This window comes from Martes martes, assembly GCF_963455335.1.
Source record: "Martes martes genome assembly, chromosome: 3".
Lineage (NCBI taxonomy): Eukaryota > Metazoa > Chordata > Mammalia > Carnivora > Mustelidae > Martes > Martes martes.
Genome location: NC_137890.1, coordinates 67,216,273 through 67,240,169, shown reverse-complemented (window position 1 = coordinate 67,240,169; position 23,897 = coordinate 67,216,273). Strand labels below are relative to the sequence as shown.

At 41.7% G+C, this 23,897-nt stretch overlaps 1 protein-coding gene across 4 annotated transcripts in view; it reads right to left on the bottom strand.

The window, feature by feature from the left end:
- The window catches only part of DCLK1 (doublecortin like kinase 1), a gene marked incomplete at both ends in the record, with an annotated part of 337,256 nt that overhangs the window by 29,300 nt on the left and 284,059 nt on the right, over positions 1–23,897 (bottom strand). For all 4 annotated transcript variants that reach the window (XM_080799560.1, XM_080799561.1, XM_080799562.1 and 1 more), the window contains 7 exons: positions 979–1,059; positions 2,849–2,945; positions 3,318–3,395; positions 5,160–5,293; positions 16,406–16,552; positions 20,234–20,353; positions 20,846–20,903. In XM_080799560.1, coding sequence (XP_080655686.1) covers positions 979–1,059; positions 2,849–2,945; positions 3,318–3,395; positions 5,160–5,293; positions 16,406–16,552; positions 20,234–20,353; positions 20,846–20,903 — 715 coding nt within the window. The remainder of the gene's footprint in view (positions 1–978; positions 1,060–2,848; positions 2,946–3,317; positions 3,396–5,159; positions 5,294–16,405; positions 16,553–20,233; positions 20,354–20,845; positions 20,904–23,897) is intronic.

Below are 23,897 nucleotides of genomic sequence, written 5' to 3'. Positions count from 1 at the left end.
ACTAATCACTATGGTGATAATTTAGAGAAGTGGAATATTTTGTTGCCTTCAACTCATAGCCAGATCACTTGAAGCCACAGGAAGGCTGGTAAAATCTCTATCTGTGAGCTAAGCATGTTATACTTGTTCCTGTTTGTGCTCATGTCCCTCTCTCTATAAGCGCATCTCTGTCTGTCTTCGACTATGGAGGTAAGAACCATTAACCTAGGTCTGGAGCTTCCATGTTCCATGAGGGTTACAGTAGGACCTAGATTATCCAGTTATTGGGAAGAACACGATGTTAACATATGTGAGGGGCTTACAAGAGTCCTGGGCAGACTTTGTCAGGGAAGACCTCTATGCATATTTATTATGACTCAAAATGAACCTGATCAATCCGTTTTAGAGAGATAGAGGGACAACATACAATGACTGTGCTCTGGGGAATTCTTTCATAAAGATGTATCGTTAGACTCCACCACTCAAATGGCAGCAGCAGCATCTGGGAGCTTTTAGAAATTCAGAGCCTCACATCTACGACCTCAGAATCTGCATTTTAACAAGACCCCCAGGTGACTCGTGAGCGCATTCCAGACTGAGAGGTGCTGCACTGGAGTACTTCAAGCCTTATGGGGGACCCTTGGGTCAATGGTATTTTTGGTAGGCATCATGCAAAATCAGGACTGACTCAGAAAATCTGCTGCTATTGCTGTATTCAGAATGTAGGTTGGGGTCGGGGGTCTGTCCTTGTGCATGCACCTCCCCAGTTGGAAAGTAGCCCCTTCTGCATCAAAAGGCTCAGTGCAAGGGACCATGAGAGCACCTGTCAGCACGGACTCAGAGGAGCAAGTCTGAGATGCCGTCACTGTTCCAGCATGTTTGCGGGGGAGAAATAAATACGAACACAGCACTTTACAAAGGAGGCGATATCATTAGGAAATAGGCGGTTTTAGAAAGGAACATTAGAAGTATGTATGGGGAAAGGAGGAAGTCACTTACGTTAACCCAGGGGTGCTCCAAGACCTGCACAGCTGAAAATCGCTGATCGACATCGACCAACAGCATCATGGTGATGAGCTCCTGTGAAAGGGAACATTTGATTCCATTTGTCTCATTTTTATGGCAAAACTCTGAGCATTTTCCTATGCTGAAGTTCTCTTTTAGTTTAGAAAAGCTCTACGTTTTAAATATATCAACTCAGCTTACCCACAGGAATCTAACACCCTTAGAAGTTAAAGAAAAGGTCAATACTTAGAATTATAAATATATGGCGAGAAAAAAAAGAAATAAAGATTAGAATAAATTTCACTGAAGTGCATTTAGTAGAGAAGAAATAAATTAAACAAGTTAAAGGATTAATATTCCTTTGTCTAGAATTTCGCACTTTCACGGCAATTTCTAGGTTAGCTTAATACAGAAATCTGTTAACATTGCCTCAAAAATTTCCACATCAATCAATACCAATAAAATGGAACTATTAAGGGGCAAATGATTTAATGGCTCGGAAATTAATGAGACTCCCTCATGAGTTCAAAATGATTTGGACCAGGAAAGCACAGCTTGAGTTTTAATGATGAGTCTGTCACACATTTGTCCACTTTGGAATAGAAGTTCCCATGTAACAAAATGGTTAGATATGTGTTATCCAGGTCCTTACAGTCATGGGGTCTGACTACCATTCCGTGATGAGGATGATTTATTTTCACTGATGTAGAGATTCTACCATAAAGTTCTCATTATGTTCTTTTCCTGCTTCAGGCTCCTCTGTGCAAGAAGGCATTCATTCACTTTCCAACATGGGCCAGGACTTATTAAAGCAACGAGCTGGTGTGATGCCCTCTGCAGGTGGCATGGGGATGTGGGAGATGGTCCTATCTGTCAATGACCTGGAGCCCTCGTTTATGGAGTGAAGGCACTGAGAGGTAGAGAGGTTTCTGAAGAGACTGCTCACAGGCAAAAATACCTCTACCCCCACAGAAAAAGTCAGGTTTTAAATTGAACTCACACTCAGGACACAGAGAAAGGAAAGGCTTATTACACTGAAAAATCAAAAGTCAATTATTTATCAACAGTGATTTGTTAAAAATTTAAGACAGTGCTTGGAGACATTAAGGAGTCAATTAAAAGATTTTCTTTTTTATCTCGAGTTCTACCAATGTCTCCATGTAAGATTTTTGCAGTTTTCTTAGAGGCTGATCTCCTATTTGTTCATTTTAATACATGTTAAGCATGTATACATACTGGTTAAGCACTAGTTATATACTGGTCACTACATTGGGGTTGATGATACAGCAATAAACAAAATACACAAAAATCCTTTTCTTGATGAAATATGTGTTCTAGTGAGGGAAAACTAGAAAATAAATGACATAAGTAAGATGTATACACATACTTATATCTACCTGTCTAGAAAAGTAGAAAGATAGAGAAAGGTAGGTAGATGGTATACCAGAAGGACACGTGGGTGTAAGGGCTACAAGAGAAAAACAGAGCAGATGAGGAACATAAGGCCAACTGGGGAGATTAAAGATGCATCTGAAAACAGAGTGGTCTGGGAAAGCTTCCCTGAGAGGGTGAAATTGAGTTGAGACCCAAAAGAGGTAAAGCCACAAGCTACGCCAAAATGTAAGGTTGGCTGGTGTGGTGAGACGTAGTGTAACTGGAGTGACAACGGGAAGCGATGAAGCCAGAAAACAGAGACGCCTGGTAAGTTGGGATGGCGACGAAACAGATGACTTGATGACCGTGGACTCCTGGCAAACCCAGTAATTAAACAAAAATGGACAGAAATCTTATCTACAACATCATTAGGTGTAATTGCCTTAAGACACACAGGGTCTCGGGAAAAGGAAAGGCACTGGAAACCTACCTTCGCCGAATCAGAAACGTTATCCCAGTATGGAGAGGGAAAGTCCACTTGCCCCATCAAAATCTGATCGAAAAGCACCTCCTGGTCATCACCGCTTCTGTTTACATGAACCACAACAAGGAAAAACACAGCACTAAAATGTTAACCCAGGGTATGTCTCTCCACTCTTCTGCATTCGAGCCCTTCCTTTCCCCATAAGTGTGTAAAATGTGTTTTTAAGCTATTCAAAATGTCAATATGGAACTGTTTTGGACAATTAGGAAAGAATGAGTTTTTAAATTCTATGAGGGAGATTTATGGAAGGCATGTAAATGAGTGTGTACAACATAGAAAAAAATAACAGGCACTGGAAGTCAAGTTCTTCTGTCCCCTTCCTGCTTCAGGCTCCTTTGTGCAAGAAGGCAGAATGGATCACTCAGAGAGTACAGAAATGCTTTGTTGGTGCTGAATAAAAGATGACTGCCCATACCCACGGAACGGAGGGAAACCGCACAGCAGGATGTAAGTGATTACACCAGCTGCCCAGATGTCCACCTTGAGGCCATATCTGCAAAAAAGTGACGTTAGAGTTAGCACAAGTCAAGCCGGGACAAATTATGGGGCACTGGCAAAATAGATGACTCTACTATTTTAAATCAAAAACCAAACTCAACAAAATTTAAAACCCAACAACAAACACTAAATGAAAACCCACCAGCTAAACAGAATTCAAGGAAAGAATAATTAAAAGAGAGAGAGAGAGACTGTCTAAGACATATGAATAAAAATCGAAGTAAAGCATGTCTAGGATCATATCCAAGTATCAGTAAGTGAGAGGTTTCATCAGAAAGGTTTATTACGGTCATATCAATTTTAAGATGGGGATGGACCCTTGAAATGATCTAAGTCCCAATGTTAAAAAACATAATTACATCTAGGACATTTTCCAGTTCGTAAAGCACTGACGTACGTTATCTTATGCTGTTTTTCCATCACTCTACATTACACAGGGTAAGTGCTGTTGCCTATTTTATAGAGAACACCAAGGATCAGAGGGGTAGTCTTGCTCAAGATCACACAGTTAGTGAGTGGCAGAGCAGGGTTCCGAGCAGGGTTTCCAAGAGCCTGACTCAATCCTCTTTCTCCCCTGGGCTCCTCCCTCCCAGCAGGCTGTCAGAGCACTCAGGGTAGAAAACTAGGAAATGTAGCTGGCTATACCCGAGGGAGCATGCCCTGAGGGAGGTCGGCAAGTTTACAGATGTTGGCTCCCAACTCACTCAAATTTGACGTATAAAAAAGTCCTCATTTACCCCCAATCCCACCTTAGGGATCTCCCAATTGGCATTCCCTTCTCATCTATTCTGTTCCTCTGCCTTTCTGGTCAAAGGTCAAGCGGTAAACCTATCTTCGACGGGTCACAGGGGAGGATACAACCTAGACCCTCAGGTGTGGGTTGGTGCCACTCACTGAGGGGGAAAAAGTAAGGCCATTTCCCCTTGGTGCACAACCCTTCCCCAATCCTTCTGTGTGAGGCTAGTGCTTCAGAACTTGGCCTATGATCCTTGGCAAGAAATAGGGCTCTCTACGGAAAGAGCCCTTTATTCACACAGCCCTGAGTTCAAATTCTGACTCAGCCACTATCCAGTCATGAGCTTCCAGGATACCCAACCACGGCAGCAAGATTATTCATGTGCAAAATGGGAATCACACCGTCTACTGGAAGAGTTAAGAATCAAGCAAAGGAGCTTACGCCTGGCAGAGTAGGTCCTTAGTAAGTGTTGGGCCACCCGCCTTCTCCCCCCCCAGTCTAGAGATTTTCATTCCTCTGATACCGCTGCACATGGACACCAGAAAATTCCCAGTGGCCCTCTGATGCCTAAGGGTGTTTGCACTGCACAGATAATCAATGGACCGCCAAGAAAGCCAAAATGAGAGTGGGACAGGAGAATAAGGATAGCGGAGAGAAATAACCACAGGAGACTGTAATCACCACACACAGCAGTGTCTGTTTCTTTTATCCAAAAGCAAGTTAATTACCATCGCTGTATGTTTCTCTGTTCGTCTGAACATTTTTTACTCTGGGGTTAATAACTGCTGTTCTACCTTTAACAAAGGCCACATGGAAGCCTTGAACAAGATTGCGGTAATTGGCAACTTGATTGGGGAAACAGAGAAAATGGCTCTCACTTTAAAGTTAAAAAAAAAAAAAGGAGTTGAAAGAAATCTGATAGCTAATTCTGTCTGGATGGGACAGGGCTGTTTTCTCCTATTCTCGAAGCAGACTAGTTCTTTGGCAAGCACAGCACTCCAATAAACCAGGGGAAGCATTTACCCAGTTTCCGCGATAATTTCTGGAGCCACGTATGTCGGGGTGCCACAGACCGTGTACAGGGGGCCGTCTACCATGGTGGCCAGTCCAAAGTCACCCAGCTTTAGCGATTTGCTGCCATCTTGGTGTTCGTATACCTAAAGTAAAAGTAAAGAGTGAAATCGCCTCACAACCAAGAGCTCAGAAGCTCTTTCTTGAAGGAACGATGGGCATTGTGATTTAAATTTATCATAAAGTGGAAAAAAAAAGCCAGGCAATTATGCAACAATATACATACAAGAATATCTTTTTTTAGATTACTGCAGAACTGGAAACATGGTGAACAGCCAGCAAATGGAAATTCAGTGGGACACTACATGACCCTTAACGTGGTGATGTGAATTTATGTCTATTGAAATAAATTATTTGGGGGGAAATAAGGGCAGATTTCAGACTGGTTTGCACGAAATGGGTACTAAAGAAAAAAAACTATGTGCCAAGAAAAATGTCTGAAAGAACACAGTGTTAGTGTGTGTGTCTCTCGGCGGTAGGATTATGGGAGACTTTTTTTCTTTGCTTATCTGTACTTAATGTTTTCTACAATTAAAACTGATTTGTGTAATACAATGAAATACAGAAAGTCTCCAGTGCAATACCTCCAGTTTATGAAAAGAATTACCTCTCCATTTTAATATGTAAGAAGCTTTAAAAATACAGTTCTTTAGTAACTGAACAAAAAAAAATCTACATGTATATTAAAATACTTCATTTTCAGTGGCCCACATTTCCAACAAAATCTATTTACATTTTTTTATTAATAATTGAAAGGGATATTAACATTTCATTTCACCTGTGGCAATTTGGAAAGATTTATCAGGTGCAGAGTCAGCATTCGGTCCAGGTTTCCTTATTAAGGCAGTAAAAGCCTCTAGTCTTTCACCCAACAAATCAAGAAAAGGATGCATGGGACCATAGGCAAGTATTTATACCGCTTTAATTCCAGCCCATGATCAAACCAAATGCGTCTGCTCCAAAGAGTATCCACCTCTACTATTTCAAAGGAAAGATCAAAGGGCATTCAGAATTCTAATTCAGGGCCCTCCACTGGAATCAATAGGAGAAAGAAAACCACAGTTAAAAGCTAGTATTCCCAGCAAAGGCACAGGAGATGCCTGGAGGACACGGTGAAGTTTTCCGTGTACATCAAAATAATTCATCCAGCAAGGAGAAGCCTGCCTGTTCTTCTGTTGCCTCCTTGTGATCGCATGTATGTGATACAGCGGTCGGAACCTCTCGCACAGCAAGACGCATCTCCACACATCAGGAGCCCCACGACCGCTCCCACACCACGTCTCCCTTTCTTTGGAGAAAGTAGATTAACTTCTCCTTTCCCTGCAGCTTAAAGTGCAGATGTTTGGCTGGCTAAGCCGTAGCATCAGCATCGATCATTTGCATCTAACTGTTTTGGCAGAGGCAGGGAGTTCGAGCTTCCCTTCTGGAGAGACCGTGTCTTTTCTGGGCAGAAAATATCCTTTTACATTTTCTCCACACTCAGAGCATGGAGTTTTCTCCTTAAGGGCTTGACCACCATCTAGTCTGAGCCCTCGGGCAGGTGTCCGGAGGCTGGCGGGGTCACCTGCACGTAGGCTGTTAGGGCAAAAACAGCCGTGTGTCCCTCGTAGGTGTGGCTTTGCCCAGCTGTCATCTGGGATGGACAGGGTCCTCCCTTCTTTAAGAAAGCAGCTCTCCAGCCCATCAGCCCGATCAACTGAGGTGTTAGAGCTGCAAAGCACAATGTATGTCATTCCCAGCCTATGCGTTCACGGGCAAAAGAAATCCCTAAATCATAGTCTTAGCGCCTCAGCCATTCTGGTCATCCAGGTGACAAGCAAATGTTTTTCATGAACAGAAACCCGAGATGGAAACATCTAGAAGATCATCTAGCTTATTTCCCAGACAGAGCAGAATTGTTTACTTCCTTAATTCCATTTTGTTACTTTAATTCCTCTTGTTATTTCCTAAAATGTAAAATCATCTCCAGTTTTGATGTTCTGACAGGTCCAAACATCCATGGTGCCTGTTTTCGGAGGTGGTGTAGATTTCAATTTACACAACTCCATTTATGCAGGAATTCTGTGGTTTTCCTCTAAACATAGTATCTATGATCACCTAACTTAGTGCAAAAGTTGGACGAAAAGCGATGTTGGCAGATGGAGTCATAAGTCACGTTTTGGTTCTTAAAATGACCACGTAATTCTCCTTTAGCAAAGGTTTTATTTTTGAGCATCTACATTTGATTAGGAATTCTACCTCAAAGACAGCCATATGCCAGTTACATTTAATATACTGAGCAACAAAGTTCAAAGTTTCTATTCCTAAGGGGAAAAAAGCACCAAAAAAATCTTAACTAAAATAATGAAAATTAGGATTACATAAAAGTAATAATTCTTTCAAATAAACCAACAACATTTAAATAAAACACACAGAATCCATCATCTTAATGCTCTTTTTATCTCTATCACTACCACCATGTCCCCCTCCTGTGCTTTGAAAAAGCACACAGAATTTTCATGGACATAGAGAGGGTAACGTGATGCTTATGACAGACAAGAATGAGAGACAAAGGCCTGATCCACGTAACTGAAAACACTTCTAGACACCACTATGTTAGCAATGCTTCAGCAAAATGTTTTTGCAGGTGAATGAATGTCCAGGACTCTTGATTGGAATTCTGTTTAACTTACTTACTGTCAGGCAGGGCAGGAAACAAGGTTGCTTTGGGTTTTTCTCTGTCAACACTTTGGGAGAAGGATACAGAAGAACATACTCCAGAGTATCCCTGCCTCCAATGGGAGCGCACCTTGCCCAAGCAGTATAATGAGCCCGCCTCACAACTGGGGCTCCCTGTTAGCCCTTGGGGCAACCCGAGCTGGGCTCAGCCTTATCTCTTACCAAGCCACTTACAGAGGGGCACAAGGAAGGCCACTGAAAAATGTAATTAAAATTCTGGTAAAATCACAGATTGCTACATACATCTGTTTCAAACACACATGTGTGCATGTACACACACACACACACACACACACACACACACACTCACTCACAAAACCATCTCCAGAAAGTATTTTCCCAAATGGCAGCTATAAATTTACTTTGAACTAAGTTTTTAATTACAAGTTAGGAATGGGAAAAGCCTCTAACAAGTTCACATTTAAAATATGGAGTCCTTGGCTTATACCGCCCCTGAATCAATTCTGACTCTGTTCCTCTGGCTGTCCCCCTGTCCTGACCATCTTCCAGGAGGGACATTTAACAGGCTGCAAGCACAGGCTTGGGCAACCCGATCCAGCAAGTGAGGTTCTGGTGTTAAAAAAAAAAAAAAAAAAGTGATTTTTGCTATAACTGTATTTTAAAGCCTCCATAAAACAGGACCCACAAGTGAGGTGGGAGTCCACTGATTGTCAATCAATGAGTATTCACAACATGAGATATAATTTAATGTTCATCCCAAGCCCTTTAAATACTATAGATGTTCCCCCACATTTTAAACACTGAGGGGCTATTAAAGAGACGGGGATTAGTGCAAATTACCAGTATGTAGTGCTTTCACTGTTTTAACTAAGCAATAAAACTGTGTAATTGTACAACACTAATTGAATGCAGCTACACGTAATTGTGGCCTGCCATATGTATCCTATTACCATAAAGATTGTCAGTATTTTGTAAGCTACTCTTGTGATCATTGCAGATGGCTACAGTCAGAGAAGTTGTTCTCTAGGGTTTATTATATGGCTATAAAGACATCCCGTGATTTGACAGACTAAATGTGTTAAATGGCAACAATTATGAAAAAGGTTCCAATTAAAAGCTGAAGGCATGTCCCACCAAGAACAGATATAGGGAAAGGTGAGGTATTAAGTTTTTGGCACACTGGCATTTTACACAGGGTTTTTCCTTTTTGAGGAAGAGTTTTCTTTTTGTTTCTTTTTCGTTTATTTGGGGTTTTACAGTAGCTGTAACTTGCTGAACAGTAGATGTCTGGGCATAGGCCTGATTTCCTCTGGATTAGAAACTGAGACCATTTGGAAAAGTTATTTGAAAAAATAAAAGATTTAATATATAGTCATAAAATGCAGCTGGTGGCCATAAAATAATATGAAAATTCACAGATAACCTGAACCCAAGCAAATGGTTTCTGAGATTCCCATAATAGAGAACTAAAAGCTGACTAATATAACAGATGTGTTGGAACAAACATAACTCTCAATGTTGCTGTGAATTCAAGGATAACCCTGTTGAAATGCTGGCTAATGAATCATTAATATCCACGGAAATATTTTTCACAGAGGAGCTCAATAGGTACAAAAAAATAATTTCACCAAATTGAACAGAACTGAACAAAAGTGGCATGAAATTGACAAAGCCATGAAAAAATGTCAATTTACTTTTTCACAACTATGGTATCCCTTTAAAAAGACATTGATCTTCCTCCGGCCATGGTATACAGTCTTTATAGTCCTTTCTAAGGAAAATGAATTAAATTTAAATCTTTACTCTTTAAGAAGTGAAGCAAAACAACATTAATACAGAAAATTATTTTACAAAATGCACGTTAGGGTCCACATACTTTAAAATTAAATCTCCTGAAAAGAAAAATTCCTAAAAAAAAAAAAAACCCACTTTGTACCCAGGTGTAAAATCTTTGTGAAACCAAAAGTTAAATGAAATAAGAAGAGTCAACATTGTATAGCCCAAGTCAGAAGAGGAGTAACAGTATCAGAGGGAGAAATAAAATAGCTTTCAAAATATTACTCTAGAGAAATCTGGGAAGATGGAGGATGAGTGGGAACTCCAGGAAACCCAATTCTCATCCTCACTTTAAAATAGTCATGAAACTATCTAAAGAGGAGGTCTACGCAGCTGCAATGAGACCCAGGCAACAGGCACGTTCCGGATTCTGGGAGCCATTGCACATAGTAGCCTTTGGCGAAAACTATGGGAACTCAATGTCATTGCCATTTTTAAAACTCGTATTATATTTTTGTCACACAAGTAATATCCAACATGTCACTGTAGAAAAATTAGAAAAGACAGATAATTATAGAGGGAAAGGAGTTAAGCCCACCCATATTCTTGACACCTAGAAATAAACCATCGCTAACATTTTGGGGTATGAACTTCTAGCCCTTTCTTTACCTCTCTCTCCTGCTTTTCTTTTTCCACGGGACAATATATCATGAGTGAGGACATGTGTATCTGCATCACAATTTTCAGTGGCTACTGGATATTCTACGGTATGGATGCAGCATCATAATAATCCCAACGACTACGGCTGCTATTTACTGAGCACACGGGATATGTCAGGCTTCCTGTTGAGGAGTTCATGCTCATTATCCTAGTGGATCTTCACAACAACCTATTAAATCACCTTACTGATATTCTGTAGATGAGAAAACGGAGTCTCAGAGATGTTGCACTGTTGTCCAATGTTGCACAGCTACTAAGTGGCAGAGCCAGAAGTTAAGCTTATGTAAATCCAAGTCCAAGATTTTAACCAGTATGTCCTCCTCCCCCCTCTTCATGCCCTTATTTAACTAATTAGTGCCCTGACATAAGTTGTTTTCATATATATGTATGTATATTTTTTCATACTAAAAACTACAGAGATGAACATCCCTATATATGTATACAGATCTGATTTTTTTCTCTGTAAGTGACATTTCCAGAAGTAGAATTACTTGGCCATAGGATACTCATAGTATTTAAGATTTCCTTATTTATTACCAAAGTACCTTTCAGAAAGTTTCTGCAAAGTTACTCTTGCACCAACACATAGAAGATGACTGGTATCTTAATAACTTTTCCAACACTAAATGCTATTATTTATTAATCTTTGCTAGTCCAATAAGACCAAGTCATCTTAAATGAGATGAGTGATATTATTTCAGTCCTTAATGACAAAAGGGATGAGTATTGGGCAGACATACCCAGGCCAACCAAGATAACACATTACACTTTCCTGATTCTCCCATGTGCAATCACAGGTCTTTGGAAGAGGGTCCCTCAGCAAAGGTGCCAGTAAAGTAACTGGTATATTACTATACTAAATAACGTCTTGGGAAAGTGGTGTTTTTCTTCTATTTTCCCTTAACTTTTATCAAAAATTCAGAGAGGAGTTTTTTTCCTAAGTACCTATAAAAAATAATGATTCAGTTTCTGCTTAGACATTTTCAATGACCACAAGCTATGTATTACAAAGGCCATTTAATTTGCAAACAGGTGCAACTGTTTGAAAGTTTTTTCTTACGTCAACCTCGAATCTCTCATCCACGAATGTCTTCTCTTTAGTTGGAGTTCAATACAGCACAGGAAAGGTTTCCCATTTCCCATCTGGGAGTGTTTCATATATTTGACCAGAGCCGCCATGCTCCATTTTCTCCTTCCCTTCTGTGGGCTAAACTCCAGGCCCCTGACATGACGTGCTCACATTCCTCCGCATAGTGGTAACTGGCGTGAGCAAAGCAGAGGACTCTCTTGATGGCAGCATTCTTCCAGGGAAAGGAATCGAGGGGTACTTCTTTAGCAGTTATATCCCACTAAGGCTCACCCTGAACTTATGCTCAGCTAATAGCCTTTGACATGGTCTGGCCAAGTTTTCCATTACTGCTTTTCTACAATGATCATTAAAACAATTACACCAAAACCACTTAGTCCATTGGGATTTATATGTCTCTCTTGTCAAATTTCATCTTACTGATTTTGGACCGTCATAGAGCCAATGATACTTTTGGTTCTCAAGTCTGTCATTTGCTATAATATGTCTTCATTTCACATCACTAGTGCTGATTGGGGTTGGGCCAATGACAGAATCCTGAGGGGCCTTGGCTTCCTTCTTCTGGGTCCCCCAACCATTAATCAACACTCTGTTGGCTCGAGATCATAAGACCATAAGATCACAAGACCATAAGTGGACCAACTATCGATCTACTCAACTGTGCTTCTGCCTGACTTCTAGATGCAGTCTATCTAGAAGTGTACCAGTGTAGTTAGCTACTTTGCCACAAAATGGATTTATTTGGAGATTAAGGGTCATGGGCCGAAGGAAATCTGCCATCTCATGGGCTTCGGGCTGGCTTGAACTGGAAACCAAGAGGAGCTGGAGCACATCATCATTAGGTCATGCACAGTCATCACTTGGAGAGAACACAATATCTTATTGCCACGTACAATCCATTTAGTGAAAATGAGGGTTCTGTGTTAGGCATGCCATTTTGATGGGCAGACAGGAGCAGGTACAAACACCTGGACAGAAAGTTTCTAAAAGAAAATTTCTGACCAAAACAGGCAGATTCTCTGAGAAACTGTTTTCTCCCAGAGAGTATTGGGGAGTTTAGAAGGAAAAAGTTTTTTGACCATAAACTTTTATATAAAAGAAAATTACCGTTTATTTCTAGAATCTTATAAAAACTAGTGATGCAAGTTATATTTTTGCCAGTAAATACTTTAACTTTCCTGAGGAGGTGGCACCTGTGTATACATTTTAGAAGACCCTCCCAGCTCCGCAGGAGAAAACTCAGGATGCTTCTGAGAATTTTTCCTGCCAAGGGTGCACGCTTGCCATCTAGTGGTGACTGCTGCAAACTGAAGGCGGTTGATCTCAGTAGGACGGTTTTGGTGGTTTTGTTTTTTAAAAAACAAAAAGTCTCTTTTAGTTATATACCACCACCACCACCACCACCACCACACACACACACACACACACACAAGTCCTGTGTGTGAGCACAGCTAGGGAAACACCGCACTTCCCCCAGTCAGTGGCATTTAGACTGAGGCCCATGTGAGCCCTCCGTGTAATGAATGAGTTGAAGAATGGCTTGGACCTTGTCATGATGGGTCTGTCCTCTAGTCTGTGGAGAAGTGTCACTCATTCACTCACTCTTTCATCTCATCCACCCTCTCATCCCACTGGCCACTCACCCGTATGATCATTAAGCTCCAGGCCTGACAGAGCAGAAAGAACCATGAAGGTCATTGGCATAACTTGTAACAAAAAAACAAAACAAAACAAACCAGACAAAAACTTATAAGTGATACAATAATAAAATTATAGGGGGTATTTATATTGGGTCAATTCCCAGTTTTTGCACCAAATGTGGCTGGACATCACTATAAATCATGTTTTCTCATTAAAAGACCTTGACCTGACAAATACTTAGACTTCAATAGATCCATATAGATCCTTAAGGCCAGCTACAATATTTTTATATAGTTCTATAAGAATTAAAAATAAAAAATCCTGGAAGTTCTACATATATGATACTACATAAAATGGAATTTATAGCTGAGTTAGACACTTAGAAATAATACTTTGCTAGCTATAACAAACAATACTTAAACTGGCAAAAAAAAACTAGCAATCCAACAACTTAGGCTTTTTTGAGGTGTCTTAATAAAAGAGTAATGCAAAGTGTGTAGTGAGGCCTTTTTATTTATTTGGTAAATTTATTTATTTGGTAGTAAGAAAATGGACTTGAAATCTTTACATGAAATTTGTCATAAAATTTTTCAAAAATAGCCTCCAGCTCTACATTTCGTGAGGAGATGGCAAATCCATGCATGGGTGAACAGTAAAATTTTAAAAGCAATGTCAAAAAAGATGCAAGATGATTTTTACAACATAATTTGTTGTGAAACAGTTTTATTTTTAGGAATAATTTAATTTTTATTACAAATAAAAGGGGAATAAAAAGGTGGGAAGCTAATAGTTCCATGTTATCTCTTTATCTTCATAAAATCCCCCTAAAGGAGGCTCAAAGGAGTTAAGAAACTTGTTCAAGGTCATAAGACCAGCCACTGGAAGAGTGAAGCACTTGGTTTTGAACTTTGGTCCATCTGACTATAAATCCTTGGGACGTGAATGTGCCTCCCATGACGATTCTCTCTTATTTCCACATAAAGTTCAACAGAATATGAAATTAACAGAAGTCTCAAGTTCAATTAGTAATGTCGTCCTAATTCTGTTCAACTTCTTCCATTCTTCTACCTATTTTATACTATAATAGATTTATCACTGCAAAGCTCACCAACTCTTAATACTTCCTGAGAGTAAAAATTACTATAATGGAGAAGCAGAATTACTTTAGTTCATATATACTTTTTAAACCAATATTGTAAATGCCTTCAATAGTGTGTGGGTATTTCACATTCTCACATTAGAAGAGAAAGGGGGAAAAAAGTGAACTTTTTTTCTTTCTGGATAATCTAAAAAGTAAAATATGTTAGAATGAGGACAATATTTTCAAAGTGCCCAGCACTTTGTAAAAAAATTGTAATTTTAGAAAAACTACATTGCTAAGTAATCATGTATGGGATTTACAGAAACAGACCACGCTCCAGTAAGAAGTAATTGGATGATGTCATGCAAAACCAAACTGTAAAGGGCGGGGGGGGGGCGGGGAGGGAAACGAAACTTTAATTTTCAGTCACTGAATTTTTGGGGTTTAGAGAAGTTTTGAAACAAAGGCCAATTGTGAGTTTGTTCCCACAAGACGATCCTACATAATTCAGGACACAGGAATAATGAATGCAGACAAGAGAAAATTGCTGCAAGTTACGGAGGCAACTATGCAGAAGAGAATGTTTGGGCTACTGCAGAGATGTGGAATTTGAGGGGCAATTAAGTCAGAGCTCCATCGCTTGACCTCAACTGCCTTCATTAGCCAGTAGCTGCAAGTTTACGAACATAATTACAGTGAACTAACAGCTTGCGTATTTATTTCCTGAATGCCTATTTTTCCTACTTGAATGTCAACTCCATGAAGGCATCGGTCTCTCTGGTCCCTGTCACAACCTGGCACAGAGCCAGCCCACAATAAATCTCCCTAATGCACAGCTTCATGTCATCTAGCGGTTAAAATTTGGGGCTCTGAAGTAGGACAGAGCTAGGTTGAAATCTTAGTTCTTCCACATATGAGTTATAATGGCTTTACGTAGGTCCTTAAACTTCTAGGCACTCAGTTTCCTTACCTGTAAAATGGGATGGTAATAGAACCTACCCCACCTAGCTGTTGAGAGGATTAAATGAGATCATGAGTGTAAAAGCACTCAGGGCAAGCACATGCGTGGGTCGCCATCTTAGCAGACCTCATCAGCCCTTCTTGTATTGGGGGAGTTGGCTGCTCATCTGCTTCTAGACCTGAATGCTCATTTGGGTCATGTGGGGGAGCTTGTTTCAAGGAAGATCTGTACCCTGTCACCAGTCACCAGATTCTGATTTGCTAGGGCTGCAGGGAGGCTCAGAAATTTGCATTTTTAATAGGCATCTGGGAGTAGTTGAGATGCAGGGAGTCTTTGGACCACCCTTGGAGAAACACTGCCTTTGAAAGAGAATCTTCAATTCTCGGATTTCTGAAAAAATGGACAAACTAACAGTAATATGTAATATATGACTCTCAGGCCTGGGTAATGATAGTAAAAGAAGAACTAGCATCTTGGGGCAGGGTGGAGGTGGGGAAGAACATGAATAGATTTCATTAAAATTCCAGCCTGGATAGCCAGCAAAATTGATGTGACTCCCATATTCACCAGTGACAGCTCCTCGATGCCCAGTCCCTGTCTCCTTAATTCTTTCCAGTACTGTCCCCTTAACAACTGGACTACGAAAGCATCCCCATTTGTTTGTGTAAAGAACTCTAAGTGTTTTCCCCAGAGACACGGAGTTCATGAAAAGCAAAATAAATAGTCATAAAGGGGGATAGGGGTATCCCTGATTTTAAAAATCTGTCTTCATCATGATTATTTTTATGTTGAAAGGCGGGTGTCTTTAAAACTCATGACTTACTATCTTAGCTTTTAGATCATACTATTGGAAAGTACATTTGGGAGACTGAGAGCTTCCTCCCCCCCTCCAAGTAAAAACTTTGGACATCAAAGTACTATAGAGAAATAAACCTACAAATAAATGTTCCTCCTGACTATCTTGGTCTAGCCTAGAGTGTTACCCACAGCCCTAGATTTCCCAAGCTCTATTCCCCCAACCCTGTCTCTGGTTCTTATTTGCTAATAATTAGTCAAGTCCTCCTAACGGCACATTAACCCTTATGGATACACTTGAGGTTCATTTCCAGCTACTCCAGTCCAGCTGGAAAGTAGCCTTTAAAGTATATTTCTTTTCAAAAAAGGAAGAAAAGAAAATAGGAAAGGAAAAAAAAATTCATATTCACTCATGAGTGCTTGGGACTCAAGACGCGTGAGGTTCGAATTGCTCTTACCAGGAGGTTCTCTGGCTTGATATCCCGGTGCACGATGTTCAGGCTATGCAGGTACTTGATGGCGCTGGCCAGGTTGTACAGCATCCCGCTGGCGTCTCGCTCCGTGTATTTGTTGGTTGAAGTAATGGCGTCAAAGAGGTCTCCTCCCTGAGAAGAGAACAGCAGGGGGAGCAGCGATTAGCAGATGGTCCAGGAGAGGCAACTGACACATTCTCGAGGAGACAGAGAAGCCGGCAGCATCTCTGGGCTCCTAGGGCTCTCCCCGCCACTTCCCCCTTGAAGGCCCACAGCCTTCATGTGGTGATTGTCTCCCCGCTGTGATGCCATCGGACATGCAGTCATCTCTTCGGCCCCAGCTGGGGAGGAGAGGTGGAGCCAGGTCTCCAGGGCAGAGGCCTGGTGACCCTGGGGTGCCCTGCTGGCATGTGTGACATGTGCCTCATACCAAGGGTCAGCAAAAGTTCATAACCCCAAGCCTCCCCAAATGAGAAACAGGTAATCCAGCAGACCACACCCTTAACAAAATGTGCGGCTGGTTTATGAAGTTCACGCGCGCACTCAGTTCCCTTCATTCCCTAAATTGCGCTCTCTTGGAGTGGGTGTAGTGTTTTCTTTTCCAATAATGTGCTTCTTTGTAAGGAGCAGAGAAAAGGACCAGAAACTGTCATTCCAAAGATGAGAGAGAAAAGAGAGGAGGGAGGAGGGTGGAGAAATTTCAAAGGAAGTTTTCTAGGACCATTATTCATCTGCACTTTTGTTTCCCTTGTTCCTGGCTAACTTCTTGTTATTTGGAGAAACGGAACAATTTTAGGCTCCAATTTTAGTTCTCTTTATTGGAAACCCTTTCAGAAATCGGGGTCCGATTTACTAACAACGTTTGCATCATTCTTGCACACAATGCGCCAAACAGCCGAGCACCGGAGCCAATTGTGTTCTTCTGTTGCCTAATGTGAGGGGTTTCATTTTTGTTTTTTAAATAGCAAGAGCAAAATATAGGCCTTGCGGGTGGCAGTTTCCGGATCTCACTAGCCGGCCTGTCCTCCGTGGCCCTGCACCACCTCCGCTCGGGAGGCTTCTCCCGCGGTCCGCTCGGCCTCCGCAGTCCCCAGCCTGAACACACACACGTGAGTCACGAGGGACGCGTCCTCCGTTGTTTCTCTCAAAGGCAAGGCTGCCAGAGGCGGGTTTCCAGGCTGTTTGCGGGCCTCGCCTAGAGGCGGCATTTTCACTGGGGTCTCCATGAACAGCACCGCAGCGCTGTGGGGTGGGGGTGCAGCTGTGGGTGGTGACCCCGCCACGACACCGCAGCCGTCCTAGCCGTGTAGGGAGGCTCCAGGCATCCTGGCACCGCACGTCTCCCGCATCCCCGACAACGCAGCTAACCGCGTACACAGCCAGTCTGCCCCATCTGCTGCTGAAAAGGTTCGGCGGCGCTCGCCCTCGCGGGTACTCAGGCGGCCTCAGAACCTACGCTGCTTCCGGCCTCTTTACAGCGAACGCGCTGTTGTTGGCCTTTTGCTCCTCCCTTCAGGAAGTGGGCGTTCCTTTCCCGTGGCTATCCTTGTCCCGGTGCCCCACTTCATCCCAACCTGTCTCACTGCGTCTCCTGCCACTAGCTAGACCCGTGACCCTGCTGATCGGTGAGGGCCTGGCCGCAGGGCCGCCTCCTCCATGAAGCCTGTGCACACAGCTGCAGGGGCAATACAAAGACCTGTTCTTATTAATTACGGAATTTAATTCACAATTATTGTTATTTCACTGTTTTCCAGAATACAGGCCTTCTTTATCCTATAGCTGTAGGCACTCCTTGGACACCACTGGACTCTTGAGAAGCATGGCCTCTGCTACATTTCTCAGGGGGAGACGCTGTGGGAGCCTTTCAAGTCAAGCCTGGGGTTGGCCTTCACTTCTTGGGGTGCTTCCAGACCTGGCCTCACAACAGTTCTGGGTCAGTCAGATTTGGGGGCTTGATCTGGTAGTACAATGGAGGAGTCCCGAAGCTGGACACTCTCTGGCCTTGTTAGGCTCTCTTGGTCACCCAGAGGGAATTTGCCAAAGGCTGTCGAGTGAAGTGAGGCCCTCCCAGCGGTAACTTAGCTATTGTCACCTGGCTACGCATGTGAGTGACAGACTAGGCTTTCCCACCACAATGTGTTCTGAACTCTTAAGCCTTTGCCTCTTTCATTTCTCAGTTTCAAATCTAAGTTAGTGTTCACTCTTCAAAGATCGGCAATAAGAGGGGACTAATCAATTTTTAACAGCACACAGAGAGGCAACAGGAATGATGGGAATTTGTTTCTCTCAAAATTAAAGTCACTGTAAAAATATTATTCTGGGTGCTAGAGAAAGTGTATTTTACAATATTGGTAATTACCAAACTTTAGTTGGCCATAAGGCACCAATATGAAAATCTTCTGAATAACTGAAATAAATCTTTCTTTGTTGAAATAACAGTTTTCCATATTTATCTCCCTTGGTCTCAAAGGTGACAATACCTTTGTGTCACTATAAACAAGTCCCACTCCTCCAAAAGAAACAAATCCTAACAGGAAGTAGGAAAAAAGTAAGCTTCATTTGTAAATACGAATAACCACTTAAAAAAAAAAAGGCCAACAGATTTAAAGTAAAACAATTCTGAATAATAAAAGCTTAAAGGATCCTCGAATGAACATTTTTCTATATAGTAACAGATTAGTTTATTACATGCTGATTTTGTCTTAAGTCTTTACAGCAGGAAATGCCACATTCCCCAGGGCTGATTCCTGCCACCAGCTGGGGAGTGTGATTCCAAACTCGGAATCACACGGTTTGGAGCCCGAGGCTCTCACTGACGGGTGCACACAGTTGATGCAGAGGGTGGTGTGACTAATTTACGACATTTTACAACTAAAGTAGAAATTAGTTACACCTTCAGTTAGATTAACATAATAGAAAAAAGGCTTGAGAAAAATAGCACGTCATGAATCCTACATATTAAATTTGTAAAAACTTTTAGTTACTGAAAATTTTAAATATAAAAATAGAGGGAATAGGTGAGTCACCTTTCACGTCGATACAGCCATTATCAATATATCTATATTCTATGATCTAATAAAATACAGATGTAATTTTATGAGACAGGACAAGGTTGTAACATCTACTGAAAGGCAGCTGAGTATTTTCCAGTGCTATTTTTCTGACATTGGTGAGTAAAAGTTTAAAGCTTTTTTTTTTTTTTAAATAAGAATGATTGATACCTTTGGATGTAGTTCACAAAAAAGGGCACAATTTCTATAGCAATGATTAAAAACAATGACCATATTGGTACCTAGTACCTTCTGTTGTATTAGAAAGTACATTAGTGGGGGCGCCTGGGTGGCTCACTCAAGTAAAGCGTCCAACTCTTGATTTTGGCTCAGGTCATGATCTCAGGGCTATGAGATAGAGCCCCACATTGGGTGCTGTGCTCAGCAGGGAGTCTGCTTCTCTTCCTCTCCCCATCTCTCTGCCCCTCTCCACCTTCCGTAAAAAAAAAGTACATGGTGGAAGTCATCCCTCTTATTTTCTCTTCACCATAACACTCCTGGCAGCTACTATTATTCATCTCATTTTACATTTGAGGAAACTGAGGTACAGAGAGGTATACCCAAGGTCAGAAAGCTATAATGGTCTGGGCTGGGACTTGAATGCCTGCAGTCTCATTCTAGTGTTCATACTCTTAACCGTTAGGCCAATACACAGAAAGGAGAGACTAAACTTTAGTGGAAGGAAATAAAGGAAACAGCTCCCTCTATCGGATAGGAAAGCGCGGTGCCTTGTGTGGGTTTATTCTTTTTCCAAGATACACACCTTTACTAACTCCATGACAAGATACAGCTCCGTTGGCACATCCATCTCTTCGATCAGAAGAACAATATTGGGATGCTTCACTCTTCTTAAAATAGACACCTCATTCTGGATCATGTGCTCCTGTTTAAGCGAAAAGTTACCTTAATTAATATACACATCACAACACATGAGGAGCTCACTCCAATAGTGCAGCTGTGTTATCTGAGGATCAAAGGAGCTATGTTTGGGTAGAATACAGTGAGGATGTCTGAGATTCTGATACTCAGCCTAGAATTGCCAAAAGTGCTTGAAGGTCCTCAGAGGATGCTTACGACCTATCAGTAGAACTAGAACTGCATATAGAAGGATGGAATGAAACTCAGATCCCAAAAGTAAATTAAGAAAGTAAAACAAGCAAACCAACAATAAGGAACAGAAATAACATACAATCATTCCTCCTAACTTTTATTCCAAGAATATTTATAAAGTTATATTCCATTAAATATATAAAATTGTATTCCACCAAAACCCAAGTCCTAGGGTAAATTTATGTTTATTTGGGAACTGATCTCTGTGTTTCTACCTCCCACCCCTGCAACACTGTATTTTCATGACAATAAACCTTATACATACTTTGCCTCGACATTTGCTTTTCTTGATGATTTTCAGAGCATACTCCCTAGCGGTTGACCTGCAACAAGAAAGTTATTTGTAAAAAACAAACTTAATTTCAAATCTGTTGAGTCATTTTGTTAAGGACAAATTTCTTACCCCCTAGACCTTGTATCAAACTCGTATATTTTGTAAAAGACTCTTTCCTTTTTTCAGAGAAATATGTAAACCTTAAAGGGCTGACCAAGTGTAAGGACAACACCTATGCTGGCATAGAAACATCCTGAGCTGGTTTTTTTTTTAAGATTTCATTTATTTATTTCATAGAGAGAGAGAGAGAAAAAAAGCAAGCATGAGCAGGGGGAGGGGCAGAGGGAGACACAGACTCCCTGCTGAACTGGGAGCCCGATGCAGGACTTGATCCCAGGACCCTGGGATCATGACCTGAGCTGAAGGGAGATGCTTAACTGACTGAGCCACCCAGGTGTCCCATCCTGAGCTGTTTAATGTTACCATACTTGTAATAAAACCACCACTACTGGGGAGCCTGGGTTGCTCAGTCAGTTGAGCGTCTGACTCTTGATTTTGGCTCAGATCATGATCTCGGGGTCCTGGGATGGAGCCTCATGTCAGGCGTCATGCTCAGTGGGCAGTCTGCTTCAGGATTCTCTCTCTCCCTCTCCCTCTGCTCATCCCACCTGCATGCTCTCTCTCTCTCAAATAAATAAATAAGTCTTAAAAACAAGATAAAACAGGACTCTTGAGTTCTTGAGGACTCTGTTCATATACAGCCCAGCCAACACTGCCCTTCCTCTGTGATGGGTGTGGGAGGGAGTGTTAGTCATATAGCTACCTTTAAATAGCTTCCTAACTTGTGTTAACATTTCTAAGATACTGCAGTGCCGGGACGCCTGGGTGGCTCAGTTGGTTAAGCGGCTGCCTTCGGCTCAGGTCATGATCCCAGCGTCCTGGGATCGAGTCCCACATCGGGCTCCTTGCTCCGCAGGGAGCCTGCTTCTCCCTCTGCCACTCTGTCTGCCTGTGCTCGCTCTCTCTCTCTCTCTGACAAATAAATAAATAAAATCTTAAAAAAAAAAAAAAAAAAAAAAAATTTAAGATACTGCAGTGCCAAAAAGGACAGCTCTATTGTCGAAGGATGTATACTTAATAATCCTAAGAAACAACTATTTTACAAGCATTTCCACTTCGTTTCTGGTGGGAAACCAAAACAGCTTAGCTTTTTACCCAACGATAAAAGCCAACTTCAGAGATCCAAATGAATACAGTGGGAGTGGGGTTGATTACGAACGGAAGTTTAAAACAGGATTTTAAAATCTTCAGTATGAAGAATCAAAGGGGAGACTTCCTAGTTACGTGTTTAGAGTAAGAGTGATTTGCCCACACATTAAGAGGGCAGGTATTAGCAGTGTGTCCTGGGGGCATTTTGGACACCATTCACATCACTTGCTAAAACTTCTCCCAGTAGACTCCCAGGCCCGTGTGTGGATGGATGGGAGAGGGAAGTCAGGCACACGCAAGGGGATTCTTCCCATCAGAGAAGGAACACAGGGTCCTTTTAAGTGTCTCTTCTGAAGAGGCTTCTCGAGAGTTTGTTTGCAAATCTGAAAACCCTTAATCAAGAGGAAAACTAAACGCTGAAGAATTTCTGGATTCTGCTTTTCACACATCGCTAAAAAAACCAAAGTAAAACAAATCTGAGATTCAAATCCATGATCCCTTTCCCATCTGGTTTAAAACGTTTCAGGTGATGACAAGAATACTAGACTATTGGAATGACTACTGTGATCAAAGCCAGTGATCCCAGGCAGGACCAAGGAGCTGGGGTGGAGATGGCACTTCTATTCCGGGCCCCAATGAAGGGGACAGATGATGGGACGGTGTTGATGAGAAGAGAAGGGGCTTTCTTAGTTTTGTCATTCCCCATGTTGCCATTTGATCCTCTTGTTTCCCTGGAATAAGTAACATTACAGGACTCAAAGCAAAGGGCTGGTGTGGGACTGGGACGGCCAAGTCCCCCAGTGAGCCAGACGGGCAAGGAGCAGAATCTCCAAGGAGCAAGTGGGTGCCTTGGCTCCCAGGACACCAGGCAAACTAAGTTATGTCCTGAGCCTCAGGCTGAAGGGAAAATGCAAGCAAGCCTGGGCAGCAGCGGCCTCAGGATTTACTAGGAAAAGGGACTTTATAGGTTCTGAACCCAGAACCTTAAATAACAGGATTCACCACTCAGTTAGACTGACCCATATTTTAATCAGACAGTGAGTTCTGTAGAGGACCACCAAAATTAATACTGCAAGTTTTCTTTCTTGATTCCTTGAGGACAGACTATAAAGTCATAATATAAGCCTTCATTATTGGAAGTATATGTTTATAGGAAAGCAGCTGAGTCTGGAAAATAAGCCTGAAAACAGGTGTTAGTACTAAATGTATTCCATAAGAATGAAAGTTTAATATCTTGCTTTAAATTGGTAAATGAAAACACTTGGCATGAAATAAAACCTTAAAGTATTTGCCTTCCTGTGTGCCCTAACTCTAAGGACCACTGTGCCCGTGTAGTTATTCAGCAAGTGGTTACAAGCATGGTTCTTTGGTGGCTAAAGAGGTGAGAAAAACTCGGGCATTTTAGACACAGGTAAGCAAAACCTGGTCCTTGTTCCCACTGAGTCTACAGTTTATTGTGGTGAGAATACTAGACGCTGGGATTTTTGGGTCAAACTATAGGCCATTTGCTTGTTTGTTCCTGAAATGACCCTGCATGGAATCACAGAGCCTTGAATGGCACGGCAAAGGCAGCAGCAGCGGGACAAACTTTGCTTCCTTCTTTCCCTTCTATATGGGAATTCAATTTGTAAGGTCCCCTTCCTATCACGTTTGAACCAAGGCTAGAGCCTGAACTATTAAGGCAGAAATTTCCAAATTTTACAAACTTGAACTAAATCCAATTTTTAATGTTTGTGCTGGGAAAAAAAACCCAAAACAAAACACAAAAACAATGGTTTGGAGAAAGCTCTCCTGTTTAAACTTAGTGATTCTCAGCCCAGGGCCAATATGCTCA